General features: G+C 36.7%; 1 protein-coding gene across 1 annotated transcript in view; it reads left to right on the forward strand.

Annotated features, from left to right (window-relative positions):
• The window catches only part of PTPN13 (protein tyrosine phosphatase non-receptor type 13), a 239306-nt gene that overhangs the window by 68895 nt on the left and 150062 nt on the right, over positions 1-20349 (forward strand). The window contains 1 exon segment of the mRNA XM_037830204.1: positions 9612-9731. Within this exon segment, the coding sequence (XP_037686132.1) occupies positions 9617-9731 (115 nt within the window). The 5' untranslated portion in view covers positions 9612-9616.

The following is a 20349-nucleotide window of genomic DNA, read 5'->3' on the forward strand; positions in this document are numbered from 1 at the left end:
TCCCTTCTTGAGAAAGATCTGTGATCACTAGAGGAAAATGAGTGTCCTGGTGATCTGGGATGTAAGGTACTATATATGTCTGTTAAAATTCTCTATATCTCTTTCTCCTTTCTTTGTTTCTCTGTCAGTAGGGCTCCCTTTAGAATCTGAAGTAGGGCAGGTCTTTTATTAGCGAACTCTCTCAGCATTTGTTTGTCTGTGAAAAATTTAAGCTGTCCCTCAAATTTGAAGGAGAGTTTTGCTGGATAATGTATTCTTGGTTGGAAATTTTTCTCTCTCAGAATTTTAAATATGTCATGCCACTGCCTTCTCGCCTCCATGTGGCCGCTGAGTAGTCACAACTTAGTCTTATGTTGTTTCCTTTGTATGTGGTGAATTGCTTTTCTCTTGTTGCTTTCAGAACTTGCTCCTTCTCTTCAGTATTTGACAGTCTGATCAGAATATGTCTCGGAGTGGGTTTGTTTGGATTTATTCTATTTGGAGTTCGCTGGGCATTTATGCTTTGTGTATTTATATTGTGTAGAATGTTGGGGAAGTCTTCCCCAACAATTTCTTTGAATACTCTTTCTAGACCTTTACCCTTCTCTTCCCCTTCTGGGACACCAATGAGTCTTAAATTTGGACATTTTATTTTATCTATCATATCCCTGAGATCCTTTTTGATTTTTTCGATTTTTTTCTCCATTCTTTCTTTTGTTCTTTCATTTTCTGTTCTGTGGACCTCTAGGACACTGAGTCGTTGTTCAGCTTTCTCTAATCTTGTATTATGAGTATCCAGAGTCTTTTTAATTTGGCCAAAAATTTCTTTTATTTCCATAAGATCTTCTATTTTTTAATTTACTCTTGCAGTGTCTTCTTTATGCTCTTCTAGGGTCTTCTTTATGTCCATTTTATCCTGTTCCATGGTCTTCTTCATGTCTTTTATATCCCGTGCCATGTTTTCTTTCCTTGGTTGTGAGTGTTTATTTAATTGTGCGAGGTACTGTGTCTCTTCTGAGATTTTGATTTGGGTGTTTGGGATCGGGTTCTCCATATCGTCTGATTTTATCATATGCATTAAGATTTCTGTTGTTTTTGGCCTCTTGGCATTTGCTTTGCTTGATAGGGTTCTTTCAAGTTGTAAAAAAAAAAAAAAAATACCAATCTAATTTTTCCGAAATACAGGTTGTTGGCATACACTTTCTCCAGCTAACCAGCAGATGGCGTCTGCAAATCACCTATACCCCTCAAGTCAGTTCTCCCTAACTCTGTCTCTGTGGTGTGTGGGGAAATGATTTTTGTGGGGTTCAGTTGGTGAACTCAGTTTGGGTTTGTTGTTGGAGCTGTCCGCCCTGAACGTGGAGTGTGTGTCTGGGTGGTCAGGGAGGCAGGGCAGCTTTAATATTCAAACCTCCCAGGTTTTCCCAGAGATTCAAGGCTGTTGCAAGAGTCTACGCCTTCATTTCAGTTCTGCCCCAGACCCACAAACCACTGGCATTGATGTAGCGTCCCTAGGTTTTCCGAGTGGGCCCCCCTTCTCAGCTGTGATCTTCCAGGACCTCTGCTGAGGGAAGGCTGTGCTACGTCACTAGTGCACACCATCCCTCAACGGTAGCCCCGGGCCACCAGGTGGTGCAGGGGCACTCCCAGTCTGATGCAAAGATTAGCCTATAATTCTTGACTAGTGTAAGTTCTGAATGAAAGGCAGGTAGTAGAGCTGGGCCCCACCCCTTTCCTCTTATAGAAGATAGACGCCTTAGGGGGAGGTCATTAGCATTTCAATGGTCTCTCTCTGCCTGTGCCACACCCCTGTCTGGGTCACAGAACTGGGAACTGCAGATCACCAAGGCTTTCTCCACTGAGTTGAAAAAGGAACAGAGCTAGTCCAAGGCGACCCTCCGGCTCTCCAAGGTCAGTCATCACCCAAAGCCTCTGTCTACTTGTTGGGGATTCATACCTCGTAGTGAGCAGTTCACACTTGCTAATTAAAACCCCCAGTGGGAGCTCAGCTGAGCTATATTCGCTTGCTGGGAGAAAGCTTCTCTCAGGCACCACTAGGCTTTGTAGCTCGGGCTGTGGGGGAGGGGTCACCTGATTTGGATCTGCAGTTCTTACTTACAGATTTTATGCTGTGATCTCAGGCATTCCTCCCAATTCAGGTTACTGTATGATGAGTGGACGGTCACGTTTGTCCCCCTGCAGTTATTACAGATTATTTACTAGTTGTTTCTGTTTTTTTTTCAGTTGTTTCAGAGGGACTACTTAGCTTCCACTCCTCTCTATGCCACCGTCTTAGATCCAATGCTATCACTATACTTTTAATTAATCTTTCTTTATTCAGTGAGTGGACATTCTTCCCATGTCTAGATAAAAACTCGGGCCCGTTATTCTCTTCTTACCCTTTGATAATTACTACTGCTGCTTAAGTTGAAAACAACATCTACCTGGTCATTAAAAATGCGTAGTCAGTATATTAACGCTTCAGTCTTCACTGAAAGCCAAAACTTTTTCATCCCCTGGCTAAGGATTAGCTATAGGTGAGAGACAGTGTGGTTGATTTCCCTTTTTGTTGCTAATCCCTTTTCTTACTTGCAAGCTGCTATATCTGACCCCATCAGGATTTATATTGGGAGAAGAAAGAGAGCTAGAAAGGCAAAAAATTTCTTTTCTGATTATTGTTGTAAAATTTCTTCTTTCCTTCTGAGCTTGGTATGTGTTTAAGGCTGACTTCCTTTTGTGTGTATTTCTGTGGATTCTTCAGAAGATCTTCACTGAGAACTGAACTTACCTGTGACAATCAAAAATACTCAGCCAGTACTTCTCAACCCTCCTGGCCTTCCATAGTAATTTCATTTTCTCCTCTTTGATGATTCTCTGGGCAGGATTTTTTTTTTAACACCTTTATTGATATATAGTTCACATACCATAGAATTCACCCTTTCAAAGCATGTTACTCTGTGGTTTTTAATATATAGAGAGAGTTGTGCAACCATCACTGCTATCTTCAGTATTAGCCTTTTTCACCATCTGTGTAGGATTTTATGTAGTTCCAAACTGGCCCTTCCTGTGGCGATGTTTCATGCCTCTCTCCTCCCCAATTCGTGGAAGTATAGCTAGCTCCCAGTACAGCATGCTTCCTGCCTCATCTGGCTCTCTCTTTTCTCCCTCTTGCTGCTGCCTTTAAGTCCCTGAAGTGTATATCAGACACCAGTCAGCTGAGTCCCCCTTAGCTCCAGGGAACACACATAGCAAGAGCTGTAAGGGCTCCTATTGAAGCCTCTTTAACTGGCTTAAGGTGAAAGGCAGGTACAGCCCTTCTGCTTGCCAAAGGCTTGAGAATCAGCACAACTCTATTCAAATAAATCCTCCTGTGAAATCTTCTCTCTACTCTTTATACCCTGGATGTAGGCTTTAGAGCGACCTCACTAGTTCTCAGAAATACTCCTTTGAAAATAGGCTACAGGGTAATCTTTCTCAGAAGTCACTTAGGTATCTGATTGCTAATACTATCTTGATGCCTCCTTGAAACTTCCAGTTTAATGTAATGTTTCATGTAGAAGATAATAACTCAGATATCTCTTAGAAAGCAATGAAGCTCCTATTATTTTTTCCTTGAATAAATATATTATCATATAATAAACTACATTAGAACTTAGAGACTGTTACTGGACCAAGGTGGAGGATTCTTTTGCCTGGTGCGCTCAAATGACCAATTCCTGAGACACTGGGGTTTCAAAGAGAGAAAGAGTTTTATTGGTAGGCACAAAGCGGGAGAACAAATAGCTTATTGGTCCAAAGTCTGTCTCCCTGAACTGCAATAATTCTAATACTTTTACAGTATAAAAAGATGGGCAGGTTTTAGGATAATGAGTACAGTGGCCCAGATGATATAATTAGAGGTGATTTATTTATTGAGCATGTACAGGTTGATTACATGCTTAGTCACAGAATATATGTAAGAAAATGGTGGGCTTAATATGATGATGGGCTTGATTTTTAGTATTACAGGTATAGGTAACTTGTAGGTTAAAGTCTAAGCTACTGGGCATGTCAGGCAGGCACATTTTGCTTTGATCAGCTTCAGTTATCAAGATAACTTTGGACTTGGGGTGGGTTAGTTCTGGGCTTACCCAACACCCTTCGTTAATAAACATTAGTACACATTTAGTGATCATAAGACTTTATTTTTTTTATGTAACTTTATTTATCAAAAAATTAAAAACAAAAGTATTTCAAACAAAACAACAAAAAAATAAGAAAAACAAATAACCTAAAATAACTACACTGCTTCCAACATGTTCCTACCATACCCAAGAAAATTAACAAACCGTAATCATTCCTGAGCACTCCTATAACATTAAGATTAACCTCAGTAGCTTATCTGTTCTTATTAGATTATCATTCCACCTTCACTAGTGGCTGTCTATCTCTAGGTTCCTTACATTCTACAATATAGAACATTTATTTTACATTTTTCACTGAGTTCACATTAGTGATAACAAAGAATGTCTCTTTTTGTGTCTGGCTTTTTTCAATCAGCATTATGCCTTCAGGGTTCATCCATGTTGTCATATGTTTCATGATCTCATTCCTTCTTACAGCTGCGTGGTATTCCATCGTGTGTATATACTACATTTTGTTTATCCACTCATCCATTGAAGAACATTTGATTGTTTCCATCTCTTGGCAATTATGAAAATGCAGCTATGAACATAGGTGTGTGAATATCTGTGTCACTGCTTTCAGATCTTGTGATTATATACCAAGAAGTGAAATTGCTAGATCAAAGGGTAACTTGATATCTAGTTTTATAAGGAAGTGCCAGACTGTCCTCTAGAGTGGCTGTACCATTATACAGTCCCACCAGCAATGAATAAGAGTTCCAATTTCTCCACATCCTCTCAAGCATTTGTAGTTTCCTGCTTGTTAATGACAGCCATTCATTCTAATTGGTGTGAGATGATACCTCATTATGGTCTTAATTTGCATCTCCCTAATAGCTAGTGAAGATGAAAATTTTTTCATGTCTTTTTTAGCCATTTGTATTTCCTCTTTGGAGAAATGTATTTGCATATGTTTTACCCATTTTATAATTGGGCTGTTTGTACTATTGTCGTTAAGCTGTAGGATTTCTTTATATATGCAAGATATCAGTCTTTTATCAGATACATGGTTCCAAATATTTTTTTCCATTGAGTTGGCTGCCTCTTCACCTTTTTGACAACTTCCTTTGAGGTACAGAAGCTTTTGATTTTGAGGAGTTCCCGTTTATCTATTTTTTCTTTCGTTGCTTGTGCTTTGGCTGTAAGGTCTAAGAGTTGACCTCCTAATACAAAGTCTTGAAGTTCTTCCTCTACATTTCTTCTAGTAGTTTCATGGTACTGTATCTTATATTGAGGTCTTTGATCCACTTTGAGTTATTTTTTGTGTAGGGTGTGGGTAGGGGCCCTCTTTCATTCTTTTGGAGATGGATATCCAGCTCTCCCTCACATTTGAAGGAGAGATTTGCTGGATAAAGAATTCTTGATTAGCAAATTTTCTCCTTCAGAGTTTTAAATATGTCATACCACTGCCTTATCGCCTGCATGGTGGCTGCTGAGTAGTCACTACTTAGTCTTATGTTGTTTCCCTTGCATGTGGTGAATCACTTCTCTCTTGTTGCTTTCAGAACTCTCTCCTTCTCTTCAGCATTTGACATTCTGATCAGAATGTCTCAGAGTGGGTCTATGTGGTTTTATTCTGTTTGGAGTTCATTGGGCATCTGTGATTTGCATATTTATGTTGTTTACAAGGTTTGGGAAGTTTTCCCCACAATGTCTTTGAATTTGCTTCCTACTCCTTCTCTTCCCCTTCTGGAACACCAATGACTCTTATATTTGAGTGCTTCATGTTGTCCATCATTTCCCTGAGATTCATTTCAAATTTTTCATTTTTTTCATCATTCGTTCTTTTGTGCTTTCACTTTCTGACACATTGTCTTTGAGTTTGCTTATTCTTTCCTCTGTTTCTTCAAATCTGGTGTTATGTGACTTAAGAATCTCTTTAATTTGATAAGCAGATCTTTTATTTCCGTAAGATGTACTATTATTTTTATAATTGCTCTTGCAAATCCTCCTTTATACTCTTCTAGGGTCTTCTTGATGTCCTTTATATCCTGAGCCATGATATTGGTGTTTGTGATTACTTCTTTGATTAATTGCTCGAAGTTCTGTGTCGCCTCTGGTTTTTTGATTTGGACATTTGGGTTATCCATATCTTCTGGTTTCTTCATCTGCTTTAAAATTTTCTGTTGTTTTTGGCCTCTTGGCATTTTCTCCTCTTGAGAGGGATATGCAGGCTTATTTAAACAATTATCTATAATTTGACAGGGCTGCAGCTTGGTGGAGTGCACTTTCCCTGACCTACCAGCAGGTGGCACTCCCAAGGCACCTCTTACCCTCAAACCAGTTCTCCCCAACTTCATCTATGCAGTGGGTGGGGGCCCAAACCATGTGTCGGTCCAATCAGTGCACCTATTTTCTGTATGCAGTGGGTACTGCCAGCCCTTTCATTGGGGGGTGGGGGTGCACCCTATGCAGTTTGGCAGGGAAGATGGTTCTAAAACCCAGTATGCCCAGCTGTTCCCGGGGCTGCAGCTGGAATTCCCTGGGGTTGCAGAATGCATCTAACCCTTCAGCTCAAATTGCCCACAGTCCCTCTCATCTGTGGGCCCACAAGCCCCCGGGATTGGTGTAGGGCACCTGGCACTTCCATGTAGCACCTCTGCCTCTAGGCTCTGCACACTGCAGGCTTCTGCAGTGGAGGAGTGTGCACCAGGGCTGGGACGTGCTAAGGGGCATCTTCCAGCCTGCTGCAGAGATGACTGCACTGGGCATGGAAATTACCCACTTCTGCGATCCTCTGCCTGTTGCAATGGCCCATTACTGGCTCGGGGCTGTTAGCTGCAGGTGTGTGAAGGACTGTCATCCACTCCAAATACTGAGGTGGGTGCGTGGGGCATGGATGGCACTCCTTGCCTTGCTCAGCTGCAGCTCCTGCTGCTGGCTCCCCCAGTCTTACTCTCACCTGCCTCCAAGCACACTCTCACAGTTTCTCCCCACCACTTGACTGCAACTGCAGCTGCCTTTCCCTGGAGCTCTCCAGACAGAACACTTACACAACCCAGAACACAGTTTCTCGGTTTCTCAAAGTACACAGTCACTATGGATGTAGAAGTCCCTGCCCAGCTGGTAGAACTTTGGAACCACTATTCTAGAGCCCTTTCTGTCATTTTATGTAGTGTTTTTCATAGAGGAGAATTTTGCTCTGTCTCTGCTAATCTGCCATCTTGGATCCTATCATCATCATAAGACTTTAAAGTTGAAAACCTGGATAAATGGGTACAGGTGAAGGTTAGTCACAGTGTTTTTATAATCCAAGGGCACAAGATAAAGGCTGTACAATCATTATCAGAAATCAAGGCAGTTGGATTACAGCTCGGGTTTCAGGTGTTTCTCTCTGTCTACTTTAATATAGCAGAAAGTAAAAAGGAATATCTGTATAATGATTTGGTAAGCATCATTATGCAACTTCTCCTAACTTCTCGGTTATAAGACTTTCTGGGTGAAGGGGGGTCTGAATATATAATCATGCTTCTACAAGCCAAATAAAAATTATTCTGACTTTTTTGAAACAATATCTCATATCTTCATTTTTAATTACTGTGTTGTGCATTTAATAGACATCCCTCAGGGGCAGTCTTCAAGCATGAAATGTTGTAGTAAATATTTCAAAAGGAAAATAAAAAGACAGAAATGAACTTCCCATTTGTAGCTGAGATTGTTTTTTTCAAACTGGGTTAAAGTATCATAAATATCAGAAAACATCAGAAAATATTAACTGTTGAGTAAGCTAAGGAAACTTTTAACTTAAACAGATGTTTTTTATAGGTTAATGTTAAAATTTAGCAAATACCATAGTTACCAAAAATAAGTATTCAACATTTTCAACTCCCTCTAGCTTCTTTTCCAAAGTCAACTGCTTCTGCCTACCAGTATATATATATTACACAGTAAGCTTGAGTTTGTTTGGTCAGGGTAGAAATCATGGTGATTTTCAGACCAATTTCAGAACCAATTTTCTTTTCAAGGAGAGTCAATTCAGGAAAATTTATATAGAATGATTTTCGCTTAGCTGCATTTTCCCCTTACAAGATGAAAATAGGAATATTGAGCCCCACAAAAAAAAATAGCCTTAAAATTTATTAATATATTACCTAATTGAATGCCATTGAAAAACTTGGACCCACAAAAATTACAGCACAGTTCTGCTCTTTTAATTCAACTTGTGGAGAGCCTTAGATTGCAAAGCATGTTCGAAGACATAACCTTTTCTTCATCATAGCCACCCAAAAATAGTTGGCATTATTATTACTGTGTCACAGGTGGGGAAATAGAGGTTTAGAGGTGAAATGACTTTCCCAAGGGCAAATGTGAGTTGGTGGCAAAGCTGGCTGTAAAAGTAGCATAGACTATTCAGTGCAAAATTTACAGTTGGAGCTTATAGGAATCAACTAAGAAATGAAATGTATTCTTATTCCCAACTTCCCACACCATGGCTATGTCTTCTCTGCTTGGAATGGGTAGATTGAAACCTAGAACTATAATCTGAAAGACTTGCTTCACTTCTGTCTGGCTGCTTTGGTTTAAACATCTGTACTTTGGTGACTCCTACTACCCTGAGATCTCTGTCTTCTTCCATGAAGTTGTCACCACTACTGTTTGCCAGTTCTGCCCCTGAGATTGTCCCTACTTGGACTAGGGCAAGTGGTTGTTGTGAGTCTTCCCCTTTAATTCCTTTATGAGTCTAAGACTATAGGATTCTATTTAGATTGAAGACCTTATTGATTAAGTCAAACATGAGGTAAGGGGGTGGTGCTGTCTGCCTGATGCACATAACAGCCAATTTATGACACCAGGGTTTCAAAAGGAGAAAGTGTTTATTGCAAGGAGAACAGATGGGCTAAACTCTGTGTTGCCAAGTCTAAGGAATCTAGGGTTTTTATGGATTGAAACAAAGAGAGGTGGAGTTGTTACCATTACAGTAACAAGTATAAACAACTACAATTTAGAAACATAAAAGAGTGGAGCTAAATTTAGAACCAAGCTAGAATAACCATTAAAATAACAAGTATAAACAACTACAATTTTCAAATGTGTAAAGTTGTGGAGCTAATCTAGAATAACCATCACAATAACAAGTATGAATACTGTAGTCAGCAGTTAGTTCTGGCTGACTCAGTTTCCTTTATTAACGTTAGGAAGTTGTGTTTGTAATCATAAGACTCTAAAATTGTGAAACAGGTTAAGGGGATACAATTGAACTAGTCATGAGGTCTTTACAATTTGTAATTCAGTGGGTTTCAGTAATTTCATGTATTTCCTTTTGGCTGTTCTACAATATACTAGAAAGTAAGAAAAAGGCATCTATGATTCAGTCATAATTATTTGTTAAATCTTAATATCTCAGTTACATTATGAGAAATTAGGTAGACTGGAAGCTCATAGTCTCTTATCGCTTGTATGGAGCTTTAACTAGTTCAAGTGCAATTAAGTTGTTGCTTGTGTAGGTCATCTGCTACTTTTGTTTCCTAGGTAATATGCAGGTGTCACTAGCTGAGGCCCTGGAGGTTCGGGGTGGACCTTTACAGGAGGAAGAAATATGGGCTGTATTAAATCAAAGTGCTGAGAGTCTCCAAGAATTATTCAGAAAAGGTAAGCATTTTTGTTATTCGAGTATCAGGGAACTGAAAAACAGATAAGGGTTCACAGATGGGAGGTTTTTTTGTTCCAGTAATCCTGTGCCTTAGGCAGAGTATGGAGAAGAATACTTTCTCTTACGTCTCTTATGGCTGAAAAAGCTCAGATTTGGTCTCTATTCATTTGAACATACTTTGTGTGCCAGGTATTCTGCCAGGCACTAAAAATATAATGGTGACCAAAACCAAAAATATTCTATGCTTGTTTAGAGCTTACAGTCCAGTGTGGCAAATATAAACAAATGTAAAAAATGCAACCAGGAAAGGGACTTCAAAGGACCCATAATAGAAGAATTTTGTACCTGGTCATAGGGATGAAAAGGAAGGCTTCCCAGCACAAGTCACCCTTGAGCTAAGACCTGAAAGAAGAGAAATTAACCAGGTGAAAGGGAGGGAAAAGCCTTGTTGGCAGGGAGAGTAGAATGTGCTACTCTCTGCACTCTGTAACTCTGCATTGGGATAGTGTAGGCTGAATCACTAGTGTGGTTCATCCTTGTGAAGGTGATCACTTGGTCCAAAAGATTGTGTGACAGCTTGGCACCAAAAGAGTCACCCTTTGGTTGTCCCAAACCACTGTTGAGAAGATGCACATGTAGATGGCATTTGCCATTCATACCACATAGCCAACACCTATTTAGAATAGTAAGTGAAAAAGTCACCTTTATCTAAAAGGAGAATGTATCTTTAAAATTGATTTGAATGAGTTAATCAGGTACAATAAACATCACAGAAATATGTGAGGGTAGTAGTAGTTCTCAAAGTGTGGTCCCTGAACCATCATGAAAGTATCACCTGAAAACTTGTTAGCAAATACTTGGGCCCACACTCGACCTGGGGGTGAAGCCCAGCACTTTGTGTTTTAACAGGCCCTCAGGGTCATTCTGGTTCATGCTTAAATTTGAGAATCATGAGGATGGAATTCCTAAAGACCAGGAACCATGACATTTTAGCAGGGTGTAAGAAGTGACCACTGATTGAATACAGGAGAGTCTAGCACACAGGGGAAGAGTGTTCGGGGACAGATGGTAAAGCGTTTGGGGACAGATGGTAAAGCTTTGTTGTTTTGTTATTTTTTCCAATCCCAGGACAGAAACTTGAGCAAAACAGTTTTTGGCCACCCAATTCTACTTTAACCAAGACATCTGAAGATCTTTGATTATTGTTAGGATTAATCTAAAGAAAAGTTACTCATTTTATTTAATATAGCTTATCTGAAATCTGTCTATTTTAAATAAATGTTGCTGCTCTGTCTGTTTCACTTTAATTTTTCAGAGAATTGACTATACATCTGAAAAGTAAAGGCACTCCAGAACATAGACTAGGTAACCATGTTCCAAAGCTGGTGTTGAAGGAAGGATATGTTCGAGGTCTAACTCAGTTGATCAATAATAGTCAATCAATAATGTTTAAGAAACATCTCCTCTTTGTAGGGCATTGTGTGGAAGATCTAAATAAATAGAAGGTATTGCCTTTGCCCTTGAGATTCTTTTAGACCAAACAGATGCATGTGAAAAGTTTACTACTTCAAGAAAGTACATGCCGAATGAGTGATGCAGATAGTAAGTGCTACAGATGTTCAGAGGAGGGAGAGGTAATACCTCTTTTTTTATATTAATGGTGGGATCACTGCCCTGGCCATGACTTTTACGGAGTATAAAGCATCTTGCATACCATGGGTACCTAAAGATTTTTCTTCCTTCAAACTTCGTAATGTTAATAGATTGACTGTCTGAATATAAAGTACTTGTCACTGAAAGGCAATTATTGCATAACATTTGAATATTATAATAGACGTATTAGATGTTTTATAAAACCAATTGTGAGGCCATTAGGAGCTGATTACCATAAGACCCTAGTCTAATTCACAGAGTAATGTCAGTAATAGAGATGGAAAATGAAGTTTACTTTTTTGGCAATTTGGAGATTTTCAATTGTTGTGATTGCCAATAAGAAATTTCTACATATTTGGAGGAAACTTACGCTTACTTGATTTAGTTTTTCTGAAATCTATGGCTTTTCACTCTTTGTATTTGATAACACAGTGTCTCTGTGTGTGAATACAGGTTCTTCTGCTGATTCTTAAAACAAATGGAAATAAAATAATTATTAGTTTGCTTATTTTTGTGGACAAATGGTGATGGCCTTGGTTCTCTATTAGACACCCTAATGAATAACACTGGTAGTTTTACGGGGGATAAAGCAGGTAAAATGCAGTGTTCTCTAAGAAGTTTTTTTCCTTCCTGAAATGTGTTTTCATTTCTTGGTTTTCTTTGTCTTTCTGTGTCTGTTAAATAAACCTTTTTTTTGGTTCTTGTTGATGGCTTTTTTTCCAACCCTCTCTATCTTCTTTACTTGTCAATTGTTCCTGTGTCTTTTTTCAGTATTATGTAAGTGCAAGCATGCTGTTGATATTCCTATAAAGAGAAGGCTGGAAATAAGCATTTTCACTAAGGGATTATTGCACAAAGGTCAAGAAAGACTTTTTTTCATCTTTTGGAGTCTCCCAGCAATGGGCCTTTAGCATCCCACCCCCATTCATAGAATAATGATATATAAGCATGATCTTATTGTAAATGCCATCTTCAAATGAGTTTCTCTTCATGGAAGGAAAAATATGAAACTTTAAAAAGTATGTATACAATTACAAACATTTAGATGACGGTGGTGATGATGGTTGGCTGTCCTTTTGTTGTAGATTTCTTGGTTTTATTGCCTTGTTATTGTAAAACATTATAATGCCTCACTAATATGGACTAACTATAATGTGCAAACTCTGAGAAATGAGTCTGAGAGCATAAGTTATCAGGGGAAGGCTTATTGTAAAGGTTCCTAGATTGTAAGCTTTTATAGCAGTTACATCTATTCCCGAGTAGTAATGGTTATTTCTAAATTCTGAGATGCTGAGCTCTTTGTTTATAACCTGATTGGTCCCTGGAACTTTTTGTGTCTGTGTGACATCAGAGACTCAGAGCCAGAGTCCAGCAGCTGTGAATGTCAGCATTACCCCAAAGAGCAAATGTTAAGGAATCTGAAAAAAGAAATCAGACTGGGATACATATAGCTTCAAACCACCACAGAATCCCACAATATATAAAAATGATAATACATCATGAGTAAATGAAGTTTATTCCAGGAATGAAAGGTTGGTTTAACATCCAAAAAATCAATGAATATAATTAACAAACTTAAAATGAACAACCATATGATCACCTCAGTAGATGCAGTAAAAGCATTTGACAAAATTCAGCATCTAATCCTGGTAACTCTTAGCCTAGCAATAGAAAGGAACTACTTCACTCTGATAAAGTACAGATACAGAAAAACCAACATGCAACGTCAATCATACTTAATGGGGAAAAATTAACTCTTTCCCCCTAAGATCAGGATTAGGTCAAAGATTTGTTCTTACCATTTATATTCAACAGTGTACTTGAGGTTCTAACCGTCCAAGGCAAGAAAAAGAAATAAAAGGCATACAGGTTAGAAAGAAAGAAGTAAAATTCTTTATTTGAAGGCAACATGTTGTAGAAAATTTGATAGAATCTATAAAAAAAGCTATTAGAATCAATAAATGTGTTTAGTAAGCTGTAGGATACAAGATCATACCTGCAAAAATCAGTTGTATCTCTGTGTACCAGCAATGAGCAGTTGGAAATTGAACATTAAAAATGCCATTTACAAAAATGTTAAAAACAGGAAAAAAATCCCAGCAGGCTTTGTAGAAATTGATGAGTTGACTCTAGGATTCATGGAAATGCAATGATTTTACAATAGCCAAAACAACTCTGAAAAATAACAAAGTTGGAAGACTCATGCTACCTGGTTTCAAGACTTATTTTAAAGCTACAGTACTCAAGACAGACAACTAGATCAGTGGAACATAATGTATTTTAGAAACAGTCCCTGCTTATGCTCAACTGATTTTCAGCAAAGATGCAAAGGATTGTCTTTTCAAAGAAGTGTGCTGTATCAATTGGATATCCATATACAAAAAAATTGAACTTTGACACATACCTCATACCATGTACAAAAAATTAATTCAAAATGTATCATAAACCTAAATATAAAACTTAAATTTTTTTAAATTCCAGAAGAAAACATGAGAGACAATAGTTGTGACCCTCTTTCAGCAAAATTTCTTAGCTACAGCACCAAATGCATGACTCATAAAAGAACCAGAAAGGTTAAATGAAGTTCTTCAGAGTTAAAAAATCTGCTCTTCTAAAGGCATTAAGAGAATGAAAGGAAAAGCCACAGACTGAGAGAAAATATTTGCAAGTCACATAACTGATAGAGGACTTGTATTCATAATGTATAAAGAACTCAATAGGATGAAAACAACTGACAACCCAATAAAAATAAAAATGGACAAAAAATTTGAACAGACACTTTACCAAAGAAGAATACAGATTTCAGATTTCAAAGAACATGACATTATTAGTTATCAGAGAAATGCAAAAGACTCATTGTTAGTCATCAGGAAGATGCAAATTAAAATCACAAAGAAGTACTGCTGCACATCTATTAACATGACTAAAATTAAAAACACTGTCCATACCAAGAGTTGGCAAGGATTTGGAGCAAGAGCTTTCATACACTTCTAAAGGGAATGTAAAATGATATGTTTTTATACTTTGGAAACAGGCAGTTTCTTAGAAAGTTAAATATATATCCACCGTATGCACTCCTAGGTACTTAACCAAAAGAAATGAAAGCATATGTCCAAAGATTTGTACATAAATTTTCATAGCTGCTTTGTTTGTTGTAGCCAAAAAGTGAAAAAACAAACATACAAATGAAAAACCACCAAATGTCTATCTACAAGTAAACAGATAAAGTGTGGTATGTCTCTGTAATAGCTCACAACAAAGCAATAAAAAGAAGTGAACTATTGATACATGCACCAGCATGGATTAATCTCAGAACAATTATGCTGATTCAAGGAAGTCAAACAAAAAATAGTATGTACTTTGTGATTCTAAACTAGAAATTCTAAAACCTGCAGACTAAGCTATAGTGACAGTACAGATCAATGATTATTTGGTGTTGGGGGTTCAAGGAGAGATAGGAAGCAGAGATTACAAAGAGCATGAGGAAATTTTTGGGAGTGATGGATATGTTCACTAACTTGATTGTTTTAATGGTTTCACAGGTATATTCATATGTCAGAGCATCAAATTATAGTCTTATATTTAAAATAGTCTTATATGTACAGTATATTGAATGTCAATTATGCCTCAATAAAGCTATTAAAATGTCATTAACTGTTATCAAAAATTGTTTAGTTTTTAAATTGAGAACTTGACCTTTTTCCTTATTAATTTGAAACTGTTTTTGTTTAAAAAAAAATGTTTTCCACTACAGTGTTGTACCTGACCTTCCTGAGCAGGAAGTTCATTTTTCTCATTATGGATCATACAGCAGGAGTAGATTCCCCACCTTAAAGAAATAATAGCATGTAATTTTAATAATATAATCCTCTTTTAACTATATTTAAATTTGTATATCAAATTTAATATATTAAAATTAATAAAGTTATAGAGGAAGAGTACACATTTCAGTTCAAGACACGGAAAATAAAATTCTGCAGATTGAAAAAATCAAATAAAACTTCTCAAAATGTATAGTGACTTAAATTGAAAGTCTTAGTGGATATCTTAAACAACAGATTGGAGAGCTAAAGAGAAGGTTAGTAAACTGGACAGTAGTGGTGAGGATGTCATCTAGAAGAGATTAAAAATGTGAGAGAGTTTCAGGTTCACAGGGAATTGAATGAAGGTCCAATGAAGGTCCAGCATACTCCAGAAGGAACTCCGGAAGGAAAACTAGAGAGAATGGGTAACAGAAAAACAATAATGGTTGAAAATATTGGATTGTTAATGAAATATATAAATATTAAGTTTCTGAAAGCTTACATCACAGTCAAAATAAATAAAGATAAATCTACTCCTAGGCTCATGGAATTGGAAGTACAGAACACCGTGAACAAAGAGAAGATTTTAAAACACTTAGTGAGAAAAAGAAAGATGGATTAACTCAAAGAAAACTCAATTAATCTAATAGCAGACTTATTTACAGCAATAGAATCAATATTTGTAGCAATATCATCTATAAAGTGCCATGAGAATACTTAATAATCATTTTAAAAATTTAAAAAAGAAAAAATTCAAGAGTATAACTCAACCTAGAATAACACTATGTAATAGAAATAAATGTGAAGCATATGTAATTTAAAATTTTTGAGGAACCACATTAAAAAGGTTAAAAAGCAGATGAAATTAATTTTAATAATATATTTTATTTAATATATCAAATATTATCTCAATATGAAAGAGTATTGATAAGGTGTTGTACAATCTTATTTTGTACTAAGTCTTCAAAATCCAGCATTTATTTTACTCTATACATCTCAATTCGGACTATGATTTCATTGAAAATATTTAAATTTCATAAAATGTACAAGTTCTTCCAAGCATACTCAAACATTTTCCAATAACTTAAGTATTCATTTTAAAATTTGAATTGTCATTGAAAGTAGGCACAGTTGGAATTTGAACCCAGGTGGTCGGTCTTGTCCTGGAGTTCACACCCTTACCCACCTTCAACACTACTTATCAAACAATCCACAATGATACTTGAAAAGGTAAGCATTCACCATTCCTGTTCTAAGCTGAGCTGCCAAAATTGGAAGCAATATCCTCTGTTCCAGAAATCTATTGCTTCAAATACCTATCTACTTTCTCTCCAAAATTATTCCTTTAACAATCAATGTTCAATTTTGATTTTATCTGAGAGAGAAATAAGAAACCTATTTAGATGCTAATTGGTTTTAACATCTCAGTGAATCGACAGGTTCATATATTTCCTTCAAGAGGTCTCTAGAACAAGGATCATACAATTGTCTATGAGTTTTGCTGATCATCAGCTTCAAAGTGGTTCAATGCATTTGAATTTCTAAAACAGACTGTCTTAGTGTCTGAACTAAGGACACTGTCTTGAAGTGTAGGCTTTTGGGATAGCAATCATTTCTTGTGTTTCATGCAGACATGTAGGATAGACAAAATCAAGTTATGTTGACCACATCAAAGCAGGGAAATGAAGAGTTGATGAATATTCTAGGAAGCAAATGTATAATGGTAAACAGCTAACTTTCTGGCATCACTGTTCTACAAGTTGGTGTGACCTTTGGCAAATTTACTGTTTGAGCCTTTCTCCTCTAGAGAATGGGAACCACAATGATACCTTCCTAATAAAACTGAAATGATAATTAAATGAGATGATGAATGTAAAATACTTGGTCCAGTGCCTGGCACATAGTAAGTTCTTCATAAAAATGAATTATTATTTTAAAAAAAATTGAATTAAAATAAATTAAAAATCAGTGCCTCAGTTACACTCATCTCATTGCAGATTCTTAAAACTATAGGTGGCTAATTGCTACCATATTGAACTGTGCAGATAGAATTTGATGTCTTGCCAAACTGGTTCAAGAACAAAGTCAAAACAAAAACATTTTCATGCAAAGCCTGAGAATATTTAGATGATCAAACCTTCATTGAAGGAATTGATACAAAATATATTCAAGAAGGAAATTTAACCAAGAAGGAAGAAGAAAGCTTTGAGAAGTAATAAGCAAAACATTAAGTCAATTTGAGGGTAAATCTAAACAAGCATTGACTGTCTGAAACAAGAATAATAATGGCATGTAATACAATAATAACATGTATGACAGGAGAATGTGACAGGAGTTAAAGCAGTCTTAAGATTTTGATTTTCTTCAGAAGAATGATAGAAAGTAGTCAAATTTCCTTAAACTTTGTAAGGATAATGTTACAAAACAAAAAAGAGGAAAAAATGTAAAACTTCCAGTCTGGTAGATGGAAGGGGAACAAGTAACTCAATGCATGAAAAGGAAGGCAAGCACTGAATCTCAAATTAACTTCTTGTTTTGTATTTTTTTGTTCTGTTTTTTAAGGCTTTAGAGAAAATATAGAAAAATTTTATAGTTTAAAAGTTTTTAAATAAATCTTTGTGCAGTTAATGGGGCTTTTAAAAGACCAAATTCTCACTAGTTCTTTCATATTACATTCTAATTATCTACAACTATTATTTTGTTGATTAAGAGGGTGAATCAGTTGTCTTTCACAAGCTACATCTTGCCCTGCATTCTGAGACCAGAATTAACAGGTCTTTCAAGTTAGATGTGTTTGAACCAGATAAAATTACCCCATTTGTTCCCTGGAAACAAGCCATAAAACATGAAACTAATTTAGTTTCTAGCATTCTTAATGTAGAATATTTGACAAGAACATGAATCACCTACAGTAAACCACCCCTCCCCCATTATATACCTCATATATGTAAAATAATTTGATTTGACGTTAGTTTGACTCTAGATTTTACAAACAGACCATTTTATAAATGTAAAGACTCATACATTTAAAGGGGAAAGTTGCTACAGGTCATACTCTCTAGCCCCATCCTAAGCATCCTTGCTGATAAATTTAATTTTACACGTAATATGTGTTGTTTTAATTTTTATACTTACAGAGGGTTTCTGTAATGCAATTGTATTGAGATATATTCACATATCATACAATCATCCAAAGTATACAATCACTTGTTCACAGTATCATCATATAGTTGTGCATTCATCACTGCAATCAATTTTTGAACATTTTCATTACTTCAAAAAATAAAAATAAGTTTAAAAATAAAAATCAAGGTAAAAAAGAAAACCCAAAACATCTCATACCCCTCTACCCCCCTATTATTCATTTACTTTTGTCCCCAATTTTCTACTCATTTCTCCATATAGTGGATAAAGGGAGTGAGAGCCACAAGGTTTTCACAATCACATGGTAAAACTGTGTAACCTATATAGTTATAAGATCATCTTCAAGAATCAGGGATACTGGGTTGCAGTTTTACAGTTCAGGTATTTCCTTCTAACTATTTGGATACACTAAAAACTAAAGAGGAATATCTATATATGCATAAGAATAACCTCCAGAATGACCTCCTAATTCCATTTCAAATCTCTCAGCCACTGAAACTTGATTTTTTTTCATTTCTCTTCCCCCTTTTGAAGGCTTTCTCAGTCTTACGATGCCAGGTCCAGGCTCATCCCTGGGAGTTGTGTCCCATGTTGCCAGGTAGATTTACACACCTGGAAGTCATATCCCATGTAGTGGGGAGGGCAGTGAATTTACCTGCAGTGTTGGCTTAGAGAGAGAGGCCACATCTGAGAAACAAAAGAGGCTCTCTGGTGGTGACTCCTAGGCACAATTATCAATAGGCTTAGCCTCTCCTTTTCAGTAACAAGCTTCATAACAGCAAGCCCAAGTTCAAGGGCTCAGCCTACTAAGCTGATAGTCCCCAGTGCTTGCAAGAATATCAGGAATTTCTCAGTTAAGGAAGTTTAATATTACCACATTTTTCCCCAGTCCCTCAAGGGGCTTTGCAAGTATGTTTTATTCTCTGACCAAATAACTCTGGGAGATATTGGGGCTTCATGCTAACCTGTACAAACCAACCAGATCTCACCCCCTATTCAAGGATCCATGTAATTACAGTGTTTGAGTAAACTGACCATACAAATTAAGTTATATAGTGTGTTACAAAAAATATAGATTTTGCACCTAATAAAACACCATCAATATCATCCTTTACCCTTTATTCTGATTTACCTTAATGCCAACCAAGTCCAATTTGTTCATATCTCTAATTGAAGTCTGATCTCTTTTTCAGCTTTTCTAACAGTTGCTGTATGGGGTAATGCTGGCTTTCATAGCTGCGAATTCTGGCTCTGAGTTTTGGGTGCCACACAGATACTCAAAATTACAGGAACTGGCTAGGTTATATGCAAACAGCTCAGCATCTCAGAATTTAGAAATGACCATTACAGCTCATGAATGGATGTGACTGCTGTAAGAGCTTACAATCCAGGAACATTGACAATAAGCCTTCCCCTGATAATCTGTGCTCTCAGATTCAATTCTCCGAGTTTGCACATTATAGTTAGTAGTTAAGCCATGTTAATGAGGCATTATAATGTTTGTCTTTTTGATTCTGGTTTATTTCATTCAGCCTACTCTCCTCAAGGTCTGTTCACCTAGTTGCATGCCTCACAATTTCATTCATTCTTGCTGCTGCTCAGTATTCCCTTGTATGTATACACCACAGTTCACCATTCTGTTTATCAGTTGATATATGCTTAGACCACTTCCATCCATTGAAAATCATGAATATTGCCACCATAAACACCAGTGTGCAAATGTCCATTCGTGTCCCTGCTCACAGTTCTTCCAAGTATATACTCAGTAACAGAGTTGCAGGATCAAATGGCAACCCAGTTCTTTTTTTTTTTTTTTAATGCAATTTTTTTTTTGTTTTGTTTTTTTTAATATTCATTTTATTGAGATATATTCACATACCACACAGTCATATAAAACAAATCATACATTCGATTGTTCACAGTACTGTTACATAGTTGTACATTCATCACCAAAATCAATCCCCAACACCCTCATTACCACACGCACAAAAATAACCAGAATAATAATTAAAGTGAA

Source organism: Choloepus didactylus, chromosome 3 (assembly GCF_015220235.1).
Source record: "Choloepus didactylus isolate mChoDid1 chromosome 3, mChoDid1.pri, whole genome shotgun sequence".
In the NCBI taxonomy this organism is placed as follows: Eukaryota; Metazoa; Chordata; class Mammalia; order Pilosa; family Megalonychidae; genus Choloepus; species Choloepus didactylus.